This window comes from Fusarium sambucinum, chromosome IV, assembly GCF_050947815.1.
Source record: "Fusarium sambucinum isolate potato_lamoka chromosome IV, whole genome shotgun sequence".
NCBI lineage: Eukaryota > Fungi > Ascomycota > Sordariomycetes > Hypocreales > Nectriaceae > Fusarium > Fusarium sambucinum.
In genome coordinates this window covers 7,721,816-7,745,063 of record NC_139291.1, presented here as the reverse complement: position 1 = coordinate 7,745,063, position 23,248 = coordinate 7,721,816, and the positions used below count along the sequence as shown (strand labels likewise).

Genomic DNA, 23,248 nt, shown 5'->3' with positions numbered 1-23,248 from the left:
TCACCCTACAACGAGATGCGTGTGAGTCAAGCGACTGTATACTAAACTTAGAGTTTGTTGCTCCATCAACAAGTTCGGTGAGATGGCCGAGTTGGTTATGGCGCCAGGTTAAGGTTAACCTTAACACCAATTTCCTGGTGGAGCAATCCTCCTGGGTTCGAGTCCCAGTCTCATCATATTTCTTTTGCTATCTCTTAAATTTTTTATCCTCGTCTCTTTTTCTTCGTCCCTTGTATATCTTGCACGCATCTCTCACATTAATGAGACGATTAAATGCATAGCCACTCGGCGTTAACCACGAGGTCTTGGCTATGGCTTTGAGTGAGGTTAAAATTGCAGTGAACGAAAGAGCGATTGGATACTTTCACGTGCCCGCCACAACATTGACTGACTACTGGCCCGGAGGGGGGTTAAAATTGCAGTGAAGGCCGTCGCACCTCTAGACAATGTTCATGGGCGGGAAATGGTAACTACTACTATGTAATAACTAATAAGCAAGCTTTAATAGCATCGGAGCTTCAACCAATCGAAGATAGATCCAGTGGTTGCTGCTGGCCACAGCAACCTCGTCTTCCTCGGCTCCAAGTAAAGCTTCAAGTAAAGCTTCAATCAATACTGCAATCAAGGTTTCAATATTTGTTTCTTTCATCTGTTGTCATTGCCTGTCAGTATGGTTTCTATTAGAATAAGATGATCGAGCGATTCTAAATACACTGGCCCCCGATGCGACTGGTTCCCAGAGACACAGACACAATATCTCTCCTTGCCCATATCAGTCTTTGCGCTTTTATTACCATGACTTCATTCATGATTCAATCGTGTCTAGACAATATGTCTTTGTCTGTAATTTGCTTCTGCCAGCCCTTGCCTTATCTTTCACAGCAATGACTTCAGCGCATGGAAGCACTGGCCTCAATATCAACACTAGTAGCACCTCAGCATCATAGATCGTTGATACCACTAACAAATCGCCCTGCCGTTGTCTCATTAACGACATCCAAGATCGAACTCCACCAGACAATAGATCATGAAACCACCACTTAACGCGTCGAATGTGATGAAACGCGAATCTTTCGCGGTTGGAATATTGCCACTTGCATCACATCCTCCCAGCCATGCGGCGACTGATCTGAATAAAATACGATTAAGCTCTCGGATCGGAGATCGCCCCTGGTTGATGGGACAGATCAGGGGCACTAGAGATCGGGTTCGGAAGTGCTTGCAGCTGGGCTAGGAGCGCTCTGTGCTGTTTGTTCCTGGAAGATGATTCATTGAATCGGCCATCGTTTGATGTCGTCATGGATAGATCGAGCTGCGATAGGAGAAATGACGGAACTGTCGTGGTTAGTGAGAACGGATATGACAATTGAAGGGTAGAGCTGAGATGTATAAGATGGGAGCTCTTCTCAAATGAGAATAAAAGTTCCTCATCACAGCACCCATCAACCCCATCAACACCCATCTCTCACTCACAACAACCACCTTCCCAAACCACCAAACAACAACAACCATCATGTCTGACCTTGAGAACGCCCCCTCTGCCTCTTACGAGGACAACTCTTACGTCTCTCGCCCTGGTGAGAAGGACCAGCCCGTTGCTGTCCAAGCCGACTCCGATCGAGTTGAGGATCCCATCGACGCCGAGCAGGCTGACACTGATGCTCAGCTTGGTAAGTCAAACACTTTCCATATTTTAATCGAACTATGCTAACATGACGATAGAGCGCGACGAGATGGATGCCATTGATCAGAGCAACATCATCGAGGAGTGTACTCGAGGTGCTGCCCAGCCTGGAGGCACATACCAGGAGCCTGGCGATGAGGAGGGTCTTCCTTCTGACGACGGAACAAGCTCTGTCTAGACGAGTTACTGAAGCGTTAAAGCGATAAATGAGCGAGTCTACATGTATAATAGATGTTTTGAAATGGAATGAGTACTTGCAATCTATATGATCTGGGAATAGTGACAGTTCATGCGAACTTTTGCAAGGATGAAATATATAAATTGTTTCGGCCAAGACCCTACCTTTGCTTGTCATAACATTTATACTGCTTCTGCTGACTACAACATCGTGTGGTCGTCTTGCCCTTGACCTTGTACTTCATTGAGGCTGTCTATCTGGTCGACTGGCTATGATCATCAATATGATCCGAGGTAATTGAGAGACGGTCTTATGATCCTAAGATAAACATCCATCTCACACGCTGACAATCGTGCGATAACCATGTGTATTTCATGGCATAACATGACCATCAAGTCTTCAACAATGTGATGTAGCCAGCATGATTTAAAACGGTTGTTCTTTGTAAAGGATAATGACCAACTTTAAAGAGATTACTTCTGAGCTCATCTTGTAGTCGTGATAGAAGTCCAACAACAACTAAGGTAATTATACAACAGGTAATAATGAAATAACAACACTAAATCAGGAAATACAACCATTGTTGACGACAACACTTACACAACAACTTAGATCCAGGGTAGCTCCAAAACGAATGACGAGATCCCCCGCCGGGACCGCAACGGGAAGCCCCACTCACCCGCATCGAAAATCTCCTCCACCAAAAAAGTGTCAAACGCGACAGCTACACTTTTCCTTTCCCATCTTCTACCACATACTTGTCGCAACCGATGCAAGCATGGCGGAAGATAACGAAGGTCCTGCCACGAGTGGCACCAATGACGCTCGCCCGTCAGGCGACTCCAATGCCGCTCAGAACAATGAGAATGGCAACCGTCGCAACCCGCGCCATGACCACAGAAAGCCCGGCAAGGGACGTTCAGAGAAAGGTCGAGGAGAGTGGGGGTAAGTTTTCTTCTCAATTAATGGATTGAGTACAGTTGCCAACGGCGCTAACTAGATACTAGTCGTGAGAAAGGCGACAAGCGCAAGAAGAATGACGAGTTCAAGGAGTTCAAGCGTCGCAAACTGAACAAGAAGGGCGAGTCTGCGGATGGCGAATCGAGCAACAACCCCTTCTCCAAGGATGAGATTGCTGCCGAGGAACGACGACCCAAGCGAAAGGTTGCTGTCATGATTGGTTACGCAGGCACTGGCTACAAGGGAATGCAGGTCAATGGTAACGAAAAGACCATCGAGGCCGACTTGTTCAAGGCTTTTGTCGCTGCAGGCGCCATTTCCAAGGCCAACGCCGACGACCCCAAGAAGTCGAGTCTTGTTCGATGCGCTCGAACGGATAAGGGTGTGCACGCAGCTGGAAATGTTATCAGCTTGAAGCTCATCATCGAGGATGAGGACATTGTCGACAAGATCAACGCCGAACTCCCAGACCAGATCCGAATCTGGGGTATCCAGCGAACCAACAACGCCTTCAGCTGTTATCAGACTTGCGATTCAAGATGGTACGAGTACCTCATGCCCAGTTACTGCCTTCTTCCTCCTCACCCCGAGACCTTCTTGGGCCGCAAGTTGGTCGAGTTGGCCAAGGAGCACGGCGTTGAGGACGAGCTTACTGCTAGAATGGCGGATGTCAAGGACTTCTGGACCGAGGTGGAGGAGAAGGAGATCAAGCCTATCCTCGCTCGATTGGATCCCGAGACTAGAGCCGCTGTTTTGGAAAAGGTTCACGTCACTGATGATGAAGAGATTGCTGCACAAAAGGCAGCTGCAAGAGGAACAGGCGAGGCGCCGACTGAGGAGCAGGCCGCTACTGAAGCACCTGCTGCAGAGGCTACCGAGAAGACTGCTGAGCCCGAGGCCCAAACCACCGTTGTTCTGGAGAGCCACAAGCCCAAGAACCGCGAGCTTGGCCCCATTGACTTTGCTCTTCGGGACATCAAGGCTGCTTACATGGCCGCGAAGCGACGATACCGAGTCAGCACTGAGCGTCTGAACCGCCTTCAGGAGGCCCTCGACATGTACAACGGCACAAGAAACTTCCACAACTACACTGTTCAAAAGTCATTCTTCGACGCCTCTGCAAAGCGACACATCAAGTCGTTCATTGTCAATCCCAAGCCCATTATTATCAACGATACGGAATGGCTGTCCCTCAAGGTTCACGGACAGAGTTTCATGATGCACCAGATCCGCAAGATGGTTGGTCTGGCTAGTCTGATCGTCCGCTGCGGTACCCCTATGGAGCGTATGAAGGAGAGCTACCAGAACCAGAAGATGGCTATCCCCAAGGCCCCTGGTCTCGGACTTTTGCTCGAGCGACCCGTTTTCCACAACTACAACCGAAAGGCGACCGAGTCACTTGGAAAGGAGGGAATTGACTTTGAAAAGTACGATGACAAGATCCAGGCTTTCAAGGACAAGCAGATCTACACCCGAATCTTTAGTGTGGAGGAGAAGGACAACTCGTAAGTATTGACGCATACAGTTGTTGGACAGGCGCTAACAGGATACTACAGGTTCCACATGTTCTTTAACCAGATCGACCAGTTCAAGACAAATCACTTCTTGTGGCTCACGGCTGGCGGTATGAAGGCTGCCGAGATCGCAAGAGACACTACAGGCGAAAAGGTGCAGCAGGATGTTGATAAGGAGCTCGGTGACGAGGATGAGGAGGACCCCGAGGGCGGTGAGGGTTAAATGTGTAACACTAGAAACCGGACAAAGTCATTTTCATGGCGATCTGTTATAAAGAAGCATTGTTTTATCCTGATTTGTTGTCGGACGTTTCGGAGAAGGTATCCCATTGAAGTTGTCTTGGGTATGGTTGAGCTGCATCAGTTGCACGGCATTCATGTCTTAGATCCGAGTTTGAGTTGATTTGAAATCATGTCTTGGAAAGAACCTGTACTACGAGTTACCTCATGAACGTGAATCGTATCAAGCCATGAAATGAAGTATGCCGTGTAAGTGATGTGATATCTATTTCGAGTAGACCCACTAACGATCTAACAAGTTCCATCAAGATTCAAACCTCAGGCATCTAGATTTAAGATTAGCGATAAGCGCACGGACCACGCACAAATCGCACAGGGTTTGAAAACCCCAATTTAGCGACCATCCATTCTGGCTTGACCATCTCAAAATTTACAACGGCCCTCGCAACACCACTCAACTCCGTCGTCGTCAATCCACGTAGTCGAACCAGCCGTCAAAATGAGCGCCCAGGCCCTTAACAAGATCGCTCCCAACAGCCCCTCGAGGCAGAACCCCTCCGAGCTCGAGTCGAGCATCGCCCAGGCTCTCTTCGACCTCGAGTCCAACACCTCCGATCTCAAGGTCGCTCTCCGACCTCTCCAGATCGTCTCTGCTCGTGAGGTGAGAATACCGTGAACAAAACAGAAAAACCTAGGTACTCGTTTCGAGAAATCCTGTTCCCACACAAGAAAATTGTCCTTTTGCAATGGCATGACCCTAGCGTCCACTCCTCTTTTCCCGCCTCACGACCCGCGGCACACACTGCTTTTTTCCTCGTCGAGAAGGTTCTCAAAGATGTAATAATCTGTTGAGACTCAAAGACTGGAAATGGAAGAAGCTTGAGTGCACATATTCCCATGTCGTCGGGGCGGGGAGGTAGTGTCCAGCCGGAGTATCATTGACTTCTGTGGAACAGGACGGGAAGCGGTCCAAGGTTTCGTCCTGGAGCTCGCATGCTGACTTGGGATCTTAATTAGATCGAGGTTGGCCACGGCAAGAAGGCTATTGTCATCTTTGTCCCCGTCCCTTCCCTGCAGGGCTTCCACCGCGTCCAGCAGCGGTAAGATATCCCTTTTCCTGGACTTTGAACCACCAACTAATAATTTCCAGTCTCACCCGTGAGCTCGAGAAGAAGTTCTCTGACCGCCACGTCCTGATCCTCGCTTCTCGCCGCATCTTGCCCCGCCCCAAGCGATCTGCCCGCTCTCGCAACAACCAGAAGCAGAAGCGACCCCGTTCGCGAACTCTCACCGCCGTCCACGACGCCATCCTCGAGGATCTCACCTACCCCGTCGAGATCGTCGGCAAGCGCGTCCGCACCAAGGAGGACGGTTCCAAGCTCCTCAAGGTCATCCTTGACGAGAAGGAGCGTGGTGGTGTTGACTACCGCCTCGACACCTACTCTGAGGTCTACCGTCGCTTGACAGGCCGCAACGTCAACTTCGAGTTCCCTCAGAGCGGTCCCGCTGACTACTAAGTCGGTGCGTCTACTTCAGAGATGAATTAGTAGTACGAGGCAAAAACAAAATACCAAATGTCTTTACACATCAATTCAAGGGCTGGGAGTGCTATTCTTTAAACATGGTTGGTTTGGTCATCAAAAGGGGCTCGGCGTCTTTAAAGAAAGTAGCTTGATAAATGGTACAAGCTGCGTATGATTTGACAAGACAACCTAAACACTTCTGTCCATGACTTTTCTCAATATCTGGGTATCTAGATTTACGTGTCTCATGTGCATGTCTATGTGTGTCTATGTAAATTCTTAATCGTTACCGATGCGGCCAACTCCCAACACACACCAATAAGCCAGTTCTCGCTTTTCTTGGCCTTCCTTTTCCTTTGCTGATGTTGTACCCACATCTTGTTGGGAGTCTGCCTCCCACTCCATTCTAACAAACATGGGTATCTCGAGGATGTCCTCGTCCTCCTTGATGGGGCTCTTGTCTTCGACCTTGTCATCAAGTCGTAGCGAAGAAGGCACCACTTCCAAAATGATACTGACCCAGTTACGCCCTCGCTCCCAGATCTTACCGGCTTCAGGCTGACCGCTGCTCTCCTCACCCTTGCGCTTCTTGTCCCTGTCGTCGTCTTTCAGAGCGTCGTCCCACATGTCCGTGTTGGCGTCGATCTCGAATTGCGGACACAGAATGGTGACTTTGCTCGAGAATCTGCCAGGGGTGCTGTTTGGTGTGGCAAGTGTAACCTTGATGCCGTCGAACAGGGGGTTCTTGAAGGTTGTGATGTAGTGGTGAGGAGTAAGAGGTTTGAGAGGAAGCTCATGTTGGATCTGAGGACGCTGCGTGGTGGGAACAGGACTAGCAGTGGGATTGAGGGGTCTGATGGTGATGGTAGGTATGTACGACTTTGCGACGAGTTTGATCTTGAACCGTGTGGATGTGACCTTGTTCTCGGGCTTGGAGATGATGTGTCTGCATATAGAACAACGCTTGGAGCGCTTCGTTCGGAGGAGGTACGGTATGGGACGTAGACCATCTTGGAATCTCTGAACATCTGCTTGTAAAAGGTTTTGCTCAATGGTAGCAGTCGAATCCAACCCCTCTTGGTGTAGTTTTTTAATCTGAGCGGAATCATCCAAATCGGCTAGCTTTAGACCTTCTTCGGTTGAAAGAGCCTCACGCATCACGTCTGAAGGACCATTGCGCTTGCGAGAGTGTCCGTGACCGGTGTACATGGCCATAATCCGCGTCAGCGCAGCAGGTGAGCCATAGCCCAGACTATCGTTAAGCGAAGAAGCACCAGAGGCGTTGGTGTCGGCCAGCTGCGACTGGTAGAATGACTTGAGATTGGCGTATTGAAGCTCGGCATAAATTTCCTTGTCGGCTGGCGGAGGCTCATCTGGGTTATCCTTGCGACGTTCTTTGAACTCTCTGGCTGTGAGTCTAGGCTGGCCGCCATTGTTGACCTTGGCCAGTTGTGTGAATATACCGCTCGGTCGGTCAAAGTCGATACCTATCTCGGTCGAAGTCCAGTTGCAGTACTGGCAATACAGAGCGAATCTGCTGTTCTGGTGGGCTGAAGGGTCGGCTCCTGGTGGTGGAGGTTCGGTCGGGGCCAAGGCCATGACCTGGGTAGGTCCGATGCATACGGGACATTGGTAACAGCTTCGAGTGCATCTATTCGCGGGTATTCTGTCAGGCTTTTCTTTTCTTTCGTTTCTTGTTTGGTTGGTGTTTACCTGTTACCCTCGCTTCGCAAGTTACTGCTGGGAACCTCAAAGAGACAATTAGGGCAATAATACGTGACGACTTCTTCGTTGACACATCTCGGACATCGGATCTGCTGGCAGTCTTCGCAGTAGAGGAGGTATTCGAGAGGATAGAGGCTGTAGTTTGAGCGAGGATCGGTGGGGTCAAAGGTATGCTCGGCGGAGGCTGAAGTTGGTGTTTGAGGGGTTTGTTGGTCGGCAGGAGAGTTATCGGAACATGGGCATTGGATGTATGTGTATGGTATCACGGGCGCCATTGTGATTGCATTGGTGACGTGATGTTGTGGTGTTGACTTTGGAGGGGAGCTTTGTTGAAAGTGAAACTAGGGTCTTGGGTTCGGTGAGCTTAGCTATACTGTACCCAAGGCCCAGCATGACTCGGTGAGAAGCCAATCATGTGCACTGCGATCAACAACAGCCTACTTATGGAGATATTTAATTCAAGGTTAGATGACCTATGGAGCTCTGTGATGTTTTGGGATTATATTAAATTGAATATTGTACAAGATGTTATTGTGTTTTATTTACTCTACAAGATGGGTGTCGAATTAGTGTCTGAAGTACTGTAGTGGCATCTCCGGTCATACTCTGTTCTGCTTTTATACAGCACACTATTGACAAAACAGGTATATAGACAACCTGACAGTTGAATTCATATTAAGCTTGTCTTTGAATAAAGATCTTTCTTCAAATGAAGTCCAAACCACAGCGCCACTGCTCTCATGCCGCTCCTCTCAGGTCGTACTTTGGTGTCAGACACAACTTATACGCCACACTCATGTTGTAGCCGTCTATGCATAAATGTTCTTTCCTTTGTGTCAACTGAAGTTCAAACTAAAGTGAAAAGCCATTTCTTAAGCCTTATAGTTATCCCTACCTTTAACACTCTCTATTAATTAGTCTAGACCTGAGCGCTGACCATGTACAACCCTTATTTTTAGTATTTTCTGTCCGGGTCATACCATCTTTTCAAGACCCTTATTGTTTCAACTTGATCTTTAAAAATTCATGCAAAAAGATGTCAGATTTTAAGTCTTGTCTTGTCTGCATCCTCTTCATTCAGCTTCAATTAAAGGGAGGGAACCGTTTAAACTTAATAATGCGAGGAACTTAACGCTTGGTTTAACGGTATCATTTTAGTGGCCGTCTCAAGTTCAGCTCTTGACAGTTTTTGCCGACTAGGTTAACCTTGCCAACAAAGTTTTTCTCTCTGTCGCCTTACCTCGAGATAATGATCAACGATGATCCCTACAAGGCTGGTCTGTGTTAGAAACTTGACTCTTTTTTTCCTTCTCTTCTCGCTTCTCGCTTCTCGTTTGTGTCCGAGACCGATTTTGTCCGAGCTCGGGATCCGTATTCAAGGCTTTTTGTTTGTATTGTCTCGGCTTTGATGTCTTGTCTTGTACACGACGAAAATGCGGGGCAGTTTGAGTTTATGATGAAAGAACACCTCATGCTTGAATCACCACTTGTTGGTTCAGTGTTGAGTAAATGCTTACTTGATACTGCCTTAGCTTATTATCGAATGGTCTTAGCTTGGCTGCATCTCATCATGCCCCTGGGATGGAGAGCGGCTGCCCCTTGGTCAAAGCAATAAACTAGGCTTGGCTGAAGTACCCAAAAAGGTTTAATTGTTGCATGACTGTGAACGCCTCTTGGGACTCGGTGCGGCTGAGCTTACAACTCAATTCTTCAGTGGCCGTTGAGAACTCGATAGCCTACAGGCTCCAATACAGAGACAGAGGGATATTCATTACAATCCATGTCCATGTCTTTGGGGAAAAAGAAGAAAGGAAAGAGATCAAGTGGATCATAAATCTTCAGACTCCATTCTTTCTTCTAACTGAAGTCAAGTTCGAGTCCAATCCAACAAAGACAAGACCCGTGGAGGAAGGATTTGCGTAGAAGATTGGTTTTATTAATTCCCGAAAACCTGGTGCGTCACAGATTAATTCAGGATACCCAATTTCCATGTTCTCGGTTATGAAATTAAAGCCACTTTCTCTTCTTTAATTCTCTCCCGATGGACGATCCGATCATCCCATTAGTTCATCCCGGAAAGACCGGTTCCGTTGGATTGATAATGATGATCAACATTTATGTTGTGATGCCCATCCTGTGTGACTTTGCCCTACATGATTGTTGATGCAGAGAAACACACCATTGAGTTTTACTAGGTAGCTTGGTGGTGGGTGGTAAACTATGTAATGGGCTAGGTAGCTGTAGTGGTGTTGAAGATGCTCCGATCTATCGGATCCAAGAGTCTGATAAAGACATTAACTTGGCATTTCCATTGGATCGAGGGCTGACGAATGGTGGATGTACATATCATTAGAGACTTGGCCTCAATGATACCTTGTAACCGAACAACTCACACCTTCATCCTTGAGAGGACCATAGCCATAACAAGACTCTTGTTCCATCAACTTCTGTAACATCGCATGGAGATACTCTCGAGACCACCAGATGCAGTGTCTTCTGTTGTCAAATCCGAAAAAGACAGCTCATCTTACTGATCAGAGCCTTTTGGTCTAGCTTACCTCTGGTTGACAGGGATCGTCATGACTTTGAATTGAATGGACGACACCAGCGCTACACTAAACGCAATGGCTTGATAGTTAGTGTCTCACAAGTTCTTCTCTGGGACTTTAGTCTCCCACTCAAATCCCGACTGACCGGGGGCCCTTGTCTTGTCCTCCCGGACATTGAACCAAGGTCCAGGGTCCGCCTTGACGAGCTCGAGTTGGCCGTACTAAGTAGAAGAGACGAAATATTAACATCTCTCCCCCCCTTGACCTAATCAAAGAGGAGGGGAGAGATCTGATCTGATTCTGTTACTGAATGTCTTGATTCTTACGTAGGACCCGTCATGGAACCCTGTGCCTGACGTCTTCTTCTTTCAACATGGCCCTATCACTTGATGTTCAATGACGAGAAAGCTAAACTCTGCTATTCATTCGACGGAAACTCACTTTTTGTGTCGCAGCTCTGGTTTGACTCAAAAGACGAGACAGCCGACATAGGAGAGACATTTCTTGAAGCTGAAAACAAAACAAACGAGACGAAAGAAACGACAGACAAAAGGCTTGCTGCAATATCCCGACGACACGGCTCGCTGCATTGATTGTTCAGCCGCTTTCAGCTAAATCGATATTTATTATATGCGGCGTTTGACGACAAGGCTCGCCAATATATCACATATATACATACATATTTACACTTATACAACACCCCCTCACCATGCCTGTGACCATGTTGAATTCTAGACAGAGTTCTCTTCGGTTCAGTGCCATGGTGAATGGGAGAATGGATGACCGTCCGATAGTTATGCGGTGGGATGGTGCTGCAAGAGCCTGTACCAACTGGGACAACATTCGTCGAGTGAGTTACAAAGAGTTTTTTGTTTTTGATCATCTAACTGATACTCAATAGGACCCTGAATTATGGTTTCGGAATGGAAATTGCATGGTTCACTTGCACGCAAAAGGACATTCTAGACGAGGCCCATCCTTCAAAGTCCCCTTCTCATCCCTCCTCGACGCCCAATGTTATCCTCTCATCGAAAGATTTCTTTCATGGGAAACCGACCAGAAGAAACCTAGCTTTCGCGAACTCTTAAGATGGAGTAGAGAAAACCCCACGCGCAGAATCGATTTGTACATCCCACCGCCACCTTCTACCGACAAAACGCAGGCGCTCAACTACCACCTGGCCACTCGCAACTTCTTCGCCTGGATTTTTCGCAGATCAATGGTCGGGACGAGTTTAGGCAGCGCAGCGGTTGGTCTTTTACACAGCATGCACGAGTTTCGCTGCGGCGTGGAAGACAACGTTACGGATATGATGGAATATTTTGATGAGGAGGGTTATCTTGATATGGCGAACCAGCCTAATCATGCGCTGGCCATGTTGCAGCTGGCAGAGTTTTTTCAGATGCGGGAGCTTTACATTCGGGCTTTTTCTCATTGCGTAGGTATGAGCGAATACTTGTTTGAGAATCCCGGTTTCATGGTATGTTTCTCTTTTCTTATGGAATGCTGGGGAATAAGCCACTGACGTTTGTATCTTGCAGGAACTCAGTCCTGCAACACGCAAACTTATTCGAAAAAGACATCTCGAACTAGATCACCGCATGACACGATCGTCGACAATGTTGAGGACGTTTCTCGATGAAGAACTCTCAGAGGCGCACTTGAGCGTCGCAGCTGGTGCGAGAGCCCATCTCGAGCGGTTCCGAAGCTTTTTGTTATCATTCTACACGGCCAAGCTCGGGTATTATCCACCTGCTGGTACAGATCCTGACAATAATCTGTTTGACCCAGCCATTCTACGAATTATGCGCGAGGACTTTGAGGCGCTATATGATCTTCTGGTTGACGACCAGTGCACCAAATCTTATGCCCTGCCCCCCACGGCTCATGGAGGAATTTGCACTATCCAACTAGTCCAGTCCTTTGACTCGCAACACGATTACCAGACTCTTACGCATCCTCTGCCGCGACTGCCAGATACAAACTCTCATAACTCTCGGCGTAAGGCGTGGCTATATGGACGTGTTTCCCTCAGGTCCGATCGCAAGGTGACGGCGCACGCAGCGCTGGTTAACGCCTCGAACTTGACAAAGCCTGGTGTATCACAGAATGATCTTGTCAGGGCGTATAAGCGCTTCGAAGAGGAGTCTATCATGTCTCCCAACAAGGCTGACAAGCAGGACAAGGTGTCGCTGGTGGATGCTCGCAAGGTCAGATGGGTTCTCATCTACGCGACATATCAGGTCCTTCGCCACGCAACTGATTTGGCGCCTGAGTTGGGAGAAAACGAGATCCACGAGGCTTATTATAGTCTGTCTGCGTTGACAGAAGGTCTTCCGCCATGGGACACGCCTCGCGATATTGGGCATATGTTGAAGCGCCAGACGCAGTATGTCACTGGCCCTATGGACTGGACTGTGTACGAAGACAGAGATGATATCCATGGACGAGATGATGGGAAGATTGAGATTAAGCCCGACATTGACTACTTTGCACTCACCCAGCGGGATCGTCCCCAGACACAGAGTGGGTACCGCGAGCGCAGAGTCTCGATGCCATCACGCCCTTCACGCTCAAACTCCTTCTCCCAGGCTCTCAGCCGTTCCTCAACCTTTCGACGTTCTATCGCCATGTTCAAGTCGCCTAGCAGCACACCACCGCAGTCCATCGCGCCGTCTCGTCCGACGTATCACGAGATTGTCGTCCATGGGTATGGCAACGGAACTAACCACGTCAGTCTGGGAATAGAATCCGGAACTGACAGCAGCAATGAGTTGAATATGGATGATATTGGATTAGCTGTATCATCGCCCTCACCTTCTTCCTCGCCTGAGAGTCTTGAAACTAGCGACGACACTCTCGATTCTCCCCTCGACACACTAGACTCTCCCCTGGTGGAACATTACATCGAGCCCGAAATCCCCAAGGACGTCAGAGCTTGTCGCGAGAGACGCCGCGACGTTATTTCCATGATCGGACGTTCCATGTCAGGCCGAGTTTCCAAGCGTGGCGGACGACCGATCAGCGCTATGTTCTCCGACAGCTACAGTTCTGTAGAGAAGGATACAACAACGACGAATCGACGCCATAGCATGTTTCCTCAACCACTGCGCATAAAGACGCAAGTGGACGAACCCTTCATCCTTAACGAAGATGCGGATTGGGCGGCGATGCAGACGTTTATGGATAGCCCTGGACAGATGTCCGAGACGGATGATGATACGATGCCAGCATGGGAGCAGTATGCTGATTTGGGAGGATTGACGGATATGAGGTGAAAAAGAGTGGTGGTAAAAACATTCTACGCTTACGCGTGTCTTCTTTTTTATGTTTCTTTTTTTGTTATTAGCGAATACCCCTTTTTATATTTCTGTATGAGATGATAGGACACATGCTGGACGTCTAGATGAGTTTATTAGTTACTATGCTTGGTGGAACATATCGGTGGCAATGATTGAGGGTCAGATAGCAAATTCTACAATCCAACTGCTTAGCAATTGGACTTTATATCACTTTTGTCTCATCGCCTGAGAGTAAGTTCTGTGGATGTAAAAGAACTTATATGATCAATTGATGTATCAAGGTCTCACGTCATCAAGCCATCCCTCATTACCATTATTCATACAATAGTCCCTTCAGCCCTGAACGTTTATTCAGTCCTTTGCTTCACTGGTTGGCCAGAAGCAAGTGTCAATCCATCGAGAATATTCTTTCCGAAAGCATAAACCATGTACGTTGGGAAAATAAGCCACATGCCACTGGAGAAGGTCAGTTGGTTGAATCTGTATTGACAAATTGTGTACTTACTTGGGAATGATCCAGAGAGTGAGAATGTCGACGGGAGTGTTGTGAGAGATGTTGCTGAACTCGCTAAAGTACTCGTGGGCCCCTGGATGTTTGTCAGTATTGCTGACGGTAGATGTACGAGTTGACTTACAGTATAGAACAGTCTTGCTCAGAGTCATGACAGCTGCGCTGAACCCAATAAGGACAGCCAAAGCACCACTCCTTCCACTGACAGTCCTCTTCTTCTTTTCCTTCTTGTTGGTGACTTTATCAGCCCGTCTCCAAATCATCCACAAGTACATAAAGTACAAGATCATCTCAACAATATTCATAGCCGTCTGCGCACCCGTAAATCCATTCTTGGCCTCAAAAGCCTTCCAGCCATAAACATGATCAACCTGTCCGTAGAGAGCGTATGGCATGTACAAAGGCCACTGAAGATGACCTCCAGGCATGGTATACGGACGACCAAGGACATAACCGCTATCCCAAGCCACGAGCGGTAGAGACAAGGCGAGCCAGAAGACGGTGGCTGAAGAGGGAGCGTGATTCCATTTTTTAGGTTCTTGGACGGATAGACGACGTTTCTTGGCCGAGGCCGTTGTACCGTTGGAAGAAGAGTTTTTGGCGGCGCTTCTCTTGCGTGTTGTTGGTGTTGATGGGATTGTAGGTAGTTCGGTATTGAATTCTGGTGCGAAGTCAGGTCCGACGCTTGCGCCGCGGGAACTTGCTCTAGTAGTGACCACCATTTTGTAGTTTGAATCTGTCAATCAAGTGTTTGTGTGGGAAAAGAGAATTGGAAAAAAAGTGGCTTTTTTTCTTCATGATTTTTCTGGAAAACAAACAACACACACAACACAACACGTTGAAAGTAAACAACTGTCCCACAAGCCCCTCCCCATTAAAGTCGGATCACTAAACTTCCGGACAACCCCTCCAAATTGCTTCTTTTGGAGGGGGGAAGGTTTTAGTGGCTTCTCGGCATTTGGAAAGGATGTCACACTCTTGAATTTGATTGGTCTATGTCTTTTGACGTGTTTAATACGATTATACGTGGTCATGTCCTATTATCGCATCTTGGGGAACGAGAATACCTTTATACTACAAAGAGTATAACTATCTAACTTCCAAATGTATCTCCTCCACTTGAGAGAAAATCTTCCTCTTCTGATCTCATTTCTCGTCCGAGGACCTTGTTTCTGTGCGGATACCTTCCAAATCTCTCAATAATCACCCGATGTCTCTCCTCAAACCCCAAACTCATTTGTCCTACATTCTTTGCCTTGTCTTGATCTGCTTGTACAACCTTTCTCGCCTTTCTCTCATACTCATCCGAACCTCCCGTTCCTTCTGTCAAACTCAGAATATCCTCGTTCATGCGGTTAAACGCCGACACAGCTTCATCATGCACTGATAAATCCTCAGAGTGCATCAATGGCATGTAGAACCAATTGCGATGCGAAAAAACCCAGCGGATCTCTGGTGCGTTGTCCGGAATACCCTGCGCGATTGCCTCGAGGGAGATTTGGACAGCGAGAGGGTCAAAGTAAGTAAAGCATACAGAAGCTTTGTCGCCGCGGTAGGAGTTGCGAGGGATTTGATCAAGTAGAATGATCAGACTTAACCAATCTAGAGAATTGCGAGGTTTGACGATGGATAGAAGATGTTTTCCAGACGTCACACCCATGTTGCGAATGGCCTCTAGCAAAGGGCTAAATTCAGCGCTATAAACCTGTTAGACGACTCGGTTGATTGGACGCTGAGTGACTTACACGCAGACATCATCGAATTGCTTATCCGAAACGAACCATCTCTTTTGATACTCTGATCCAGCAATGATACGATCAGTATCCTGCGGTAAATGCTCAAACCAGAAGTTGCGTAGTCTGTCCAGCTTGTCATACGTGAGATGTTCTTTAAGACTGTCCACATTCTTTCCCCGAGAACCCATGTTGGGAATAAGTTGTTCTTTTAGCTTTAGACTCGATGACCTGGATGCTGCGGCCAGGCTTTGGTAGAGTCTTGCCGGTACTGTAGTAAATGGGCCAAGTTGGGAAAGAGTACCACGACGATCTGATAACCATTCAGCACTCCAGTAACAAATGAATATAAAGAGCGACCAACATGCTACACGACGAGCTGTAACGCTCCAGCTTGATGAGGGTCGGATTGGTGCTTTCATATAGGCCTGCGCTCGAGGGATATTCATGGCGAAACTTCTAGAACGAGGGCATTGAGTTCGCAACAAATAATGCCGGGCAGTCTGAGTAATCTCTATATGATAAAACAACAACTAGATTGAAGTACCTAGCCAGGGAGGAAAGTAGGAAGAAATGTTGCGATCGAATGATCCAACTCGGTACTCCGTAGATCCACGTCACCGAACCCGGGGTTCCACTCTCGGACATCCAAGATCTCCGACCACGGTCTGGATTACCAATCTTCAGCCCTTGTTCCTTTACACCTCGACTAGGACATAGCCGTTCACTCATAGTAGAGAAAGTTGTAAGAAAAAGTCAATTGCAGAATATTAAGTACTAATCTATCTAGCCGGACCAGGGGAATTCGGGATCTTGAAAGAAAGACGTATTATCTAGCCAAAAGGGTAACAACAGGCTTGCCATTACAACAGGCTTGCATCATTCAACTCAGACATCTAAGCCATCATCATAGCAGCAACAAGAGCAAACAGACCAGCTCCACCAGCAGCAACCTTGGTGTTGGCACCATTAACAACAGGGGTGACATCGGTAGGAGTAGAAGCAGACTCGCCAGCGTCAGAGGTAGCAGTGGCGGTGGCAGTTGCGAGAGCGTCAACGTCGATGGCCTGGAGAGTTCGGAGGAGTTCAGGGGTGGTGTAGGTGCCAGTCTCGCCGACGTAGGTGATGACGGAGAAGGGAAGCTTGGAGACGGGTGTGGCAGAGGGGAAAGCCAGACGGTCGGTGGCTTCGGCGGTGGGCTTGATATCAGCACGGTCAAAGGGGGCATCGGCAGGATTGAGGACACTGTTATATGTTAGTATAGGTCAAAAGTAAGTTGTGAATGAGCGACTTACGTGTCAATGATATGAGCAACACCATTGAAGAGAAGGACATTGGTAAACAGAATCTTGGCACCGTTCACCCAAGCACTTCCGTCCTCAGCAACAGTAAAAGTCAAGTCAGCTCCCTGGAAAGAAGGAACGCTGACATTGGCGAGGTCTGTGGAGAAGAGAACATCGTCAACAAAGTGGTACTTGAGAACCTGCTGCAGAGTCTCGAGGTCAGCGCCCTCAAGGACTGAGCCGATGTTCTCAAAGGCAGGGTCGTTAGGGACAAAGACGGTAAAGTCGGAGATGTTGAGGAGACCGGACTCGTCAGAACCAATGTTGCCAAGGTTGTAGGGCAGATCAGCCGCGTTGGCGGCAGCGTTGAAGTTGAGAAGGTTGTCGCGGCGGGTGAAGAGTTGCAGAGGGGCGCCAAAGCTGAGGACAGTGTCTACTTTGTGAACGATAACAGAGTCACCGATTTTGATGTCCTGCCAATTGTTAGTACAGGCGTGTGTATTGGAAATGGGGTATGACTTACGGCCTCAGTCACGTAGGACAAGGTCTCCTCGCCAGAGATGACAACAACATCATCACCATCCTTCACAATACCGTTGTACTGGCCACCCGTAAAATTACCAAAAGGCTGGTGATAGTTGACAAAGCTGCTGTCGAGAAGAGACTGCACAAAGACAGGAATGTCGGAAGCAGCACTGGCAGGGTAGTAACCCTTGAAGACGTGGTTGGAAAGAAGAGCGCCAATGGCGATGGTGTCGTTCTTCTGAGAGATGGCCTCTCCCTCAGGGATGTCACGGGGGACAGAATCGAAAGCCTTGTTGGTGGGAGCAAAGATAGTGATGTTTGTTGCAGACACAAGAGTCTCGGCGATGTCAGGCACAAGAGCGAGAAGTTCGGCCAGAGTTGAGAGGTCTGGTTGGGAAGCGATGATGCTGGCCAGGTCGCTCTGTGCGACAACGGCGGTTGCAAGGGCTGCGAGGCTGAAGAACTTCATTGTGAATGAGATTTTGCTGGATGGTGTTTATAAAGCGAGCTGTAGATGGCTGTGAAGCTGGAGATGACTATGAAGCTGATGAGTTGAAGAGACACTTGTAGAGCTTCTCTTCAAGCTTTATACACAACATTGTCGCATCTTGAAGCCTGTCACGATCCCCTTTCGAAATTCCAATCCCAAATTCCAATATCCCCTGAATCAAAGCATCATCGACTTGAGGTCTGTAAGCAAAATACTCTCATCTTGCTTGTCTGATACAGGGTGTTTGATGTTGAACTTGAAATCGTTCAACGGCCAAAATTTACCGTCCCCACAAAGACCCTGAAGGGAAGAAAATAAAGACAAGAGACAAGCTTAATTCCGTAGCCTTGTGGTTGATTCGCTGGCACTGCCTCAATCCTAATGCCGGTACTGCAACGGTATTGAGAGTCGTGTACGTCATTGGGCTTTTGGCAGACGGGGAATTTATGCGGCGCAGTAAGTTGTAATATCATTGGACGGCTCGCCATTCAACTCGCTTCCAGAACAACTGACAATGAATTAATTATTAAAAATGTGATAATATGTGATATAATGGCATGTTTAGAAATGTCCATTGGGGCTGAGCACGCCAATATCATGCTCGGCTGTTCCCTTTTCCAGATTGGACTCATATTGCTTGATGATCCTCTCGTAGTCGTCCAACCATATGCTCAACCATTCGACAGACCCAATGATCCTCGTGTTCCAGTTGCCCATGTCCGGATCGAGATGAAGTAGCCTTTCCTTAACAGAGATGAGCTTCTTCATGGCTTCTCTGACGTGTATCCTTTCGCGGGTTAGTACCTGGCTATACGTGTTCCCTGGCGCAGACACTGCCACAAACAACTTGACCAGAATCGAAAGCGTATAGCTCACCGCAGGTCCGAAGCAGAGAGATGGTAGGCTGAGCATCAGGCTGGGTTCCATTATGAGTACCGCATCGATGGTGAAGTGGCACGCTTCCAACAGGGCTATGAGTGCCCTTGCTGTGTTTGGTGTCACTTGGGCCGGACAGGCAAAGTCATTGACGCCGATGCGTTCAGCGACATACGGAGATCCAAAGAGGATCTTGTTGGTGGCTGTGTGAAGAACTGGCTCGTTGACGTAGACTGCAGCTAGCCTTTGCCAAAAGAAAAGTTGAACATCGTGGGCAAGTGGTCTGCTATTCAGGGCATCAAGATCGTTGTACATCTGGGCTTTCGTGTTGGTCGCAACGTCAGAGTCGATATCGTGAAAGGCGTGGACGTTGCATAGTTCTAGTCCGGAAGCGATTCGAGCGTGAAGCCTTGCTGTGTGAAGCATCTCTAAGAACAAAGGTTCCGAGCCGTCAGCCTCTAGGGCGTGGAGGGCTTCGTAGTGCGACCTTCCCCAGTCAAACACATGCGCTCTTCTGAGACCGAAAGCAGCCATGGTTGAAGTCATCCAGGAAGCCAACCATGTCTTTTGCATTTCGAGAGTCGGGGGTCCCTGTATGCGGAAGAACCATGCCGGTGCGGAAGTCTGCAGTTCTGAACCTCCCAGTCCAAGTTCAACGCAGAGGTCGTGGGCAATAAAAGCCAATTGTATAGGGTTTGCGTGGTTCATGCTGAGAGAGGGTCGTATCCAGAGGCTCATGACTAGGGCAGCTTGGATGAGGTCGACTGATGGGCTTTTGAGACCGACTGCGGCCTTGCCAAGGATTTCGAGTGTTTTTGTTCGTAGTTCTTCTTGGATCTGGGGATCGATTTCGGATTCCGAGGGAGAGACGGCGAACAAGGCCATGAGTTTGACGGGTGTTTCAGACCTCAGAGAATCCAGTCGTGACGGTGCCGAACTGTTGTCCACGAGGGGAATAAGATACCAGAATTGTGCAGCAGTGGTTGAACAAGCCTTCAGGCCCTTGATCTGGGACTCGTAATCTAGATGGGCATCCAGAAACCCAAGATCAGACGGTTGAGTGTTTGTTGTAGACCAGTTCCCCTCGGTGGAAAAGACTGAAGTGGCCCTTGTAGAAGCAGCATAACTCGACATGGCCTGCGTTGAAGCCCCATCCAATCTCTCCTGTAAAGACTTGACTTGATCTTCCAGCTCTGAGATTCTATCTCTCTGCCATTTCCTAGCGGCAGGAACGCAGGTGATGTTGAAGCGAGTACATCGATCGCAAGTTGATGATTCAGAGGGAAACTCGCATTTGACTTTGAGAGCCTGACAGGCTTCGCAGGCGCGAGATCTTTTCGTCATGGTGGCATAATTTGTGAGTAGACTCTAGAAAGAGTGCAATGAAGGATTAAGAAGTGGAATTTTTAAGTGGTGAGAGCGAGAGTGGCTTAGCACTTTGAAGGTTGTATTTGTGATGTATTGGAAGGAAGGAGGGTTGTAGTCAGGTTCCTGCGGGGTGATCGTCATGATTAATGTTAGCGTTCCGGCGTGTGTATTGATCGAACGATTCATGGTAATTTAATTAGCATCATATAATTAATAATTCATGATATGAGAAGTACAAGATGAAGACTATTTTGCATCTTGATCGAAGAGATGGTAGGAAAGTCACCCTGTACTGACAGCAGATTAGACCCTTCTTCATGTTTGTACGGATTCCAGCTTCCGCCGATTGTCGATCATCTTTGTTTTAGCCAATACTAGGGGCTTTGGCCATGTAATCAACAATCCTTCAAAGCTACGGCCATGACCGAATTTTTGTTAGTTGTTCTTTCTGTAACGATCCGTCTCATCCTTCTGAAGCTATAGCGGATCCGCAGCAAGGACAGGGTCTGTATAAGAGGCTTGTAAGCCCGTTAGACACTAATCTTGCAGCGCCAATCGCATTTCACGGGTACTGATGGTCAGGACCTGACAAAAGGTTCCATTTGGCCGGAGATAATTATAGATGTCGACTAATTAATCGGACGAGACCAGATCAGTTGTGATAGCCGATATATTTAATCTATTTGCTTCTTGGAGACGATTGTGTTGTCTTTGATGGCTTGGGGGAGCCGAGACAATGGCTTGCTTCTCTGCCTGATAAGAGCCTTATCCAATGTCAAAGAATCACCAACTTCTCATCATTACACCTCCCTTTAACCGAACATCATTCGGCTTTAGTTTCCGTATTTCCTTTTATTTTCGTACTTTCATGAAGCTGTGTTATGCGGCCGCCCAACATGGGATCCACCATGACTCGCCCCTAGTGAGTACTAAGTCAGTGACACTCGCTGCTCCGTGTCGACATATTGGAAACAGACTACAGTCTTCTGGAACGTTATTAGTGCCCAGTACAGGGCTGTCATGCTATTAAGATGAAGCTGACATCACTGCAGATAGTCTGTATCTATCCCCGAACCAACCACGGACATCGCCTTGTGAACCAGGATCCTTCGTTCACGGCAAAATGGATGCTCTAATCCGTGCTTTCTTCCTTCAATATGATCAACAGCCTTCCATAAGATCTAATCAGATCACTTGGCGTCGATGCTTTTATTCCTGATTTAATATGTATGCAACAAATCCTCTTCCCTTTCCAGACATTCCTTCCTCTGCCATTTGCTTGCTTCTCTTCCCTATTGACTAGGGTCTCTTTTTACATCTCCGGATCACGCTCTTTTATTTCCTTGTCATTTTTTATCTGCCGGTGCAGACCCTCAACAAACATGACCAACTTGTGGAAAGGTCCAGGGTTCACAGAAGTGAACGCTGGCTCAGATGATATGAACATCGCCAGCATCGCCTGGGGCATATCGCTCGGCGTCGCTATCTTTACCTCTACAAAAGCCATTCGACAAACGATGGACTCGTGGAGTAGAGGTCGAAAGATGAATCACTACATTATTCTAGTGTGGCTAGAGTGGACGAGCAGTTGTGCCATGAGTGCTGTCACCTGGTGTTATTTACGAAATTACATACCTGGCGGGTTTCCAGTGTTTTTCGCTTTGAGTATGTCTATCATGTCACTCAGTCACGGCAGTAGCTAACAGTATTGTAGTCTTCCTTTGGTGTATACAAATCCAAGCCCTTATCCAAATCATCATCAACAGAATCACGATACTCATGGTTAATCGACAAAAAGCAAAATGGCTCAAGATCTGGTCGTTTCTGATTATACTCTGTATTAACGTCAGTGTCTTTATGATTTGGATCCCCGCGAGATTGCAGATCAATGATACGTGGGCAAACATCAACAAAGTCTGGGATCGGATCGAAAAGGTCATCTTTCTGCTCGTCGACGCTGGACTCAATCTCTACTTTATCCATCTTGTGCGATCAAGGCTTATCGCGAATGGTCTCACCAAGTATACCCGTCTGTTTCGGTACAACTTGGGCATGATTGCTATTTCCATGACGATGGATGTAAGTCTACCATCGCCCGACACACGGAAACAGCATACTAACTCAGAACTAGGTCCTTCTTATTGCCATGATGTCTCTTCCCAACGACATTGTGTAAGTCACCTCACCCCCTCTCTCCATTTCCTCACTAACAATTTCTAGTTATGTTCAATTCCACCCCCTCGCCTACCTAGTCAAACTCCACATCGAAATGAACATGGCCGATCTCATCATCAAAGTCGTAAAAGCCAGCAACGGCAACGGCTACGACTACTCTGGCTCCAAGTCGGGCAACACCCAACCGAAACAAAAGAGCAGCAATAAACCTGGAAAAAGCCACGTCCCTTCAGCCATGTTCATCGGAGGAAACTTGACCTTTTGCCAAGCTGGCGATGATGACATCGAGATGAATAGGATGGAAGGCGGTATTCAGAAGACGACGAGAACAGAAGTTGAGGTGGTGGTCAAGAATAGACCATCTGACAGCGATGATCGGGATGTGCCCAGCGATGGAGAGTCGATGAGGCCGCTGAGGAATGGTAATATTTATACGGTATGAAGCTTCTGAATCTATCATGAATGATCAGGTTGGAGGTCTAACTGCAATAGGTTCCGGAACCAAAGAGGCGTCGGAGCTCTCAAATTGCCATTCTCACAGCACCATAGACTGGATTTCCCTTTTTAGCATAACCTATATACGATACCCATTTCTTTCACTAGACCTCATAG

General features: G+C 47.8%; 10 protein-coding genes across 10 annotated transcripts; 5 read left to right on the top strand and 5 right to left on the bottom strand.

Annotated features, from left to right (window-relative positions):
- Positions 1–1,513: 1,513 nt before the first annotated feature.
- FSST1_002506 (uncharacterized protein) lies at positions 1,514–1,862 on the top strand (the record flags this gene model as incomplete). Its single annotated transcript, XM_083228503.1, has 2 exons — positions 1,514–1,670; positions 1,723–1,862. The coding sequence occupies 2 exons, from the start codon at positions 1,514–1,516 to the stop codon at positions 1,860–1,862; spliced, it is 297 nt and encodes a 98-aa protein (XP_083092688.1).
- A 778-nt stretch (positions 1,863–2,640) lies between these two features.
- Positions 2,641–4,559, top strand: FSST1_002505 (pseudouridine synthase PUS2; the record flags this gene model as incomplete). Its single annotated transcript, XM_083228502.1, has 3 exons — positions 2,641–2,807; positions 2,870–4,327; positions 4,379–4,559. The coding sequence occupies 3 exons, from the start codon at positions 2,641–2,643 to the stop codon at positions 4,557–4,559; spliced, it is 1,806 nt and encodes a 601-aa protein (XP_083092687.1).
- A 516-nt stretch (positions 4,560–5,075) lies between these two features.
- Positions 5,076–6,093, top strand: FSST1_002504 (40S ribosomal protein eS7; the record flags this gene model as incomplete). Its single annotated transcript, XM_083228501.1, has 3 exons — positions 5,076–5,237; positions 5,594–5,676; positions 5,727–6,093. 3 exons carry the CDS (start codon positions 5,076–5,078, stop codon positions 6,091–6,093), a joined length of 612 nt encoding a protein of 203 aa, XP_083092686.1.
- Positions 6,094–6,378: 285 nt separating this feature from the next.
- On the bottom strand, positions 6,379–8,099 carry FSST1_002503 (dynactin subunit 4; the record flags this gene model as incomplete). Its single annotated transcript, XM_083228500.1, has 2 exons — positions 6,379–7,750; positions 7,813–8,099. The coding sequence occupies 2 exons, from the start codon at positions 8,097–8,099 to the stop codon at positions 6,379–6,381; spliced, it is 1,659 nt and encodes a 552-aa protein (XP_083092685.1).
- Positions 8,100–11,082: 2,983 nt separating this feature from the next.
- FSST1_002502 (uncharacterized protein) lies at positions 11,083–13,651 on the top strand (the record flags this gene model as incomplete). Its single annotated transcript, XM_083228499.1, has 3 exons — positions 11,083–11,223; positions 11,275–11,853; positions 11,915–13,651. The coding sequence occupies 3 exons, from the start codon at positions 11,083–11,085 to the stop codon at positions 13,649–13,651; spliced, it is 2,457 nt and encodes an 818-aa protein (XP_083092684.1).
- Positions 13,652–14,022: 371 nt separating this feature from the next.
- FSST1_002501 (uncharacterized protein) lies at positions 14,023–14,908 on the bottom strand (the record flags this gene model as incomplete). Its single annotated transcript, XM_083228498.1, has 3 exons — positions 14,023–14,131; positions 14,181–14,262; positions 14,311–14,908. The coding sequence occupies 3 exons, from the start codon at positions 14,906–14,908 to the stop codon at positions 14,023–14,025; spliced, it is 789 nt and encodes a 262-aa protein (XP_083092683.1).
- Positions 14,909–15,279: 371 nt separating this feature from the next.
- FSST1_002500 (DUF924 family protein) lies at positions 15,280–16,368 on the bottom strand (the record flags this gene model as incomplete). The annotated part of the gene is made up of 3 exons (XM_083228497.1): positions 15,280–15,883; positions 15,932–16,232; positions 16,284–16,368. The coding sequence occupies 3 exons, from the start codon at positions 16,366–16,368 to the stop codon at positions 15,280–15,282; spliced, it is 990 nt and encodes a 329-aa protein (XP_083092682.1).
- Positions 16,369–16,815: 447 nt separating this feature from the next.
- FSST1_002499 (uncharacterized protein) lies at positions 16,816–18,196 on the bottom strand (the record flags this gene model as incomplete). The annotated part of the gene is made up of 3 exons (XM_083228496.1): positions 16,816–17,164; positions 17,215–17,675; positions 17,726–18,196. 3 exons carry the CDS (start codon positions 18,194–18,196, stop codon positions 16,816–16,818), a joined length of 1,281 nt encoding a protein of 426 aa, XP_083092681.1.
- Positions 18,197–18,778: 582 nt separating this feature from the next.
- Positions 18,779–20,437, bottom strand: FSST1_002498 (Zn(II)2Cys6 transcription factor domain-containing protein; the record flags this gene model as incomplete). The annotated part of the gene is made up of 1 exon (XM_083228495.1): positions 18,779–20,437. The coding sequence occupies one exon, from the start codon at positions 20,435–20,437 to the stop codon at positions 18,779–18,781; it is 1,659 nt and encodes a 552-aa protein (XP_083092680.1).
- Positions 20,438–21,843: 1,406 nt separating this feature from the next.
- Positions 21,844–23,185, top strand: FSST1_002497 (uncharacterized protein; the record flags this gene model as incomplete). The annotated part of the gene is made up of 5 exons (XM_083228493.1): positions 21,844–22,126; positions 22,176–22,540; positions 22,593–22,633; positions 22,682–23,072; positions 23,129–23,185. The coding sequence occupies 5 exons, from the start codon at positions 21,844–21,846 to the stop codon at positions 23,183–23,185; spliced, it is 1,137 nt and encodes a 378-aa protein (XP_083092679.1).
- Between the last annotated feature and the right edge of the window lie 63 nt (positions 23,186–23,248).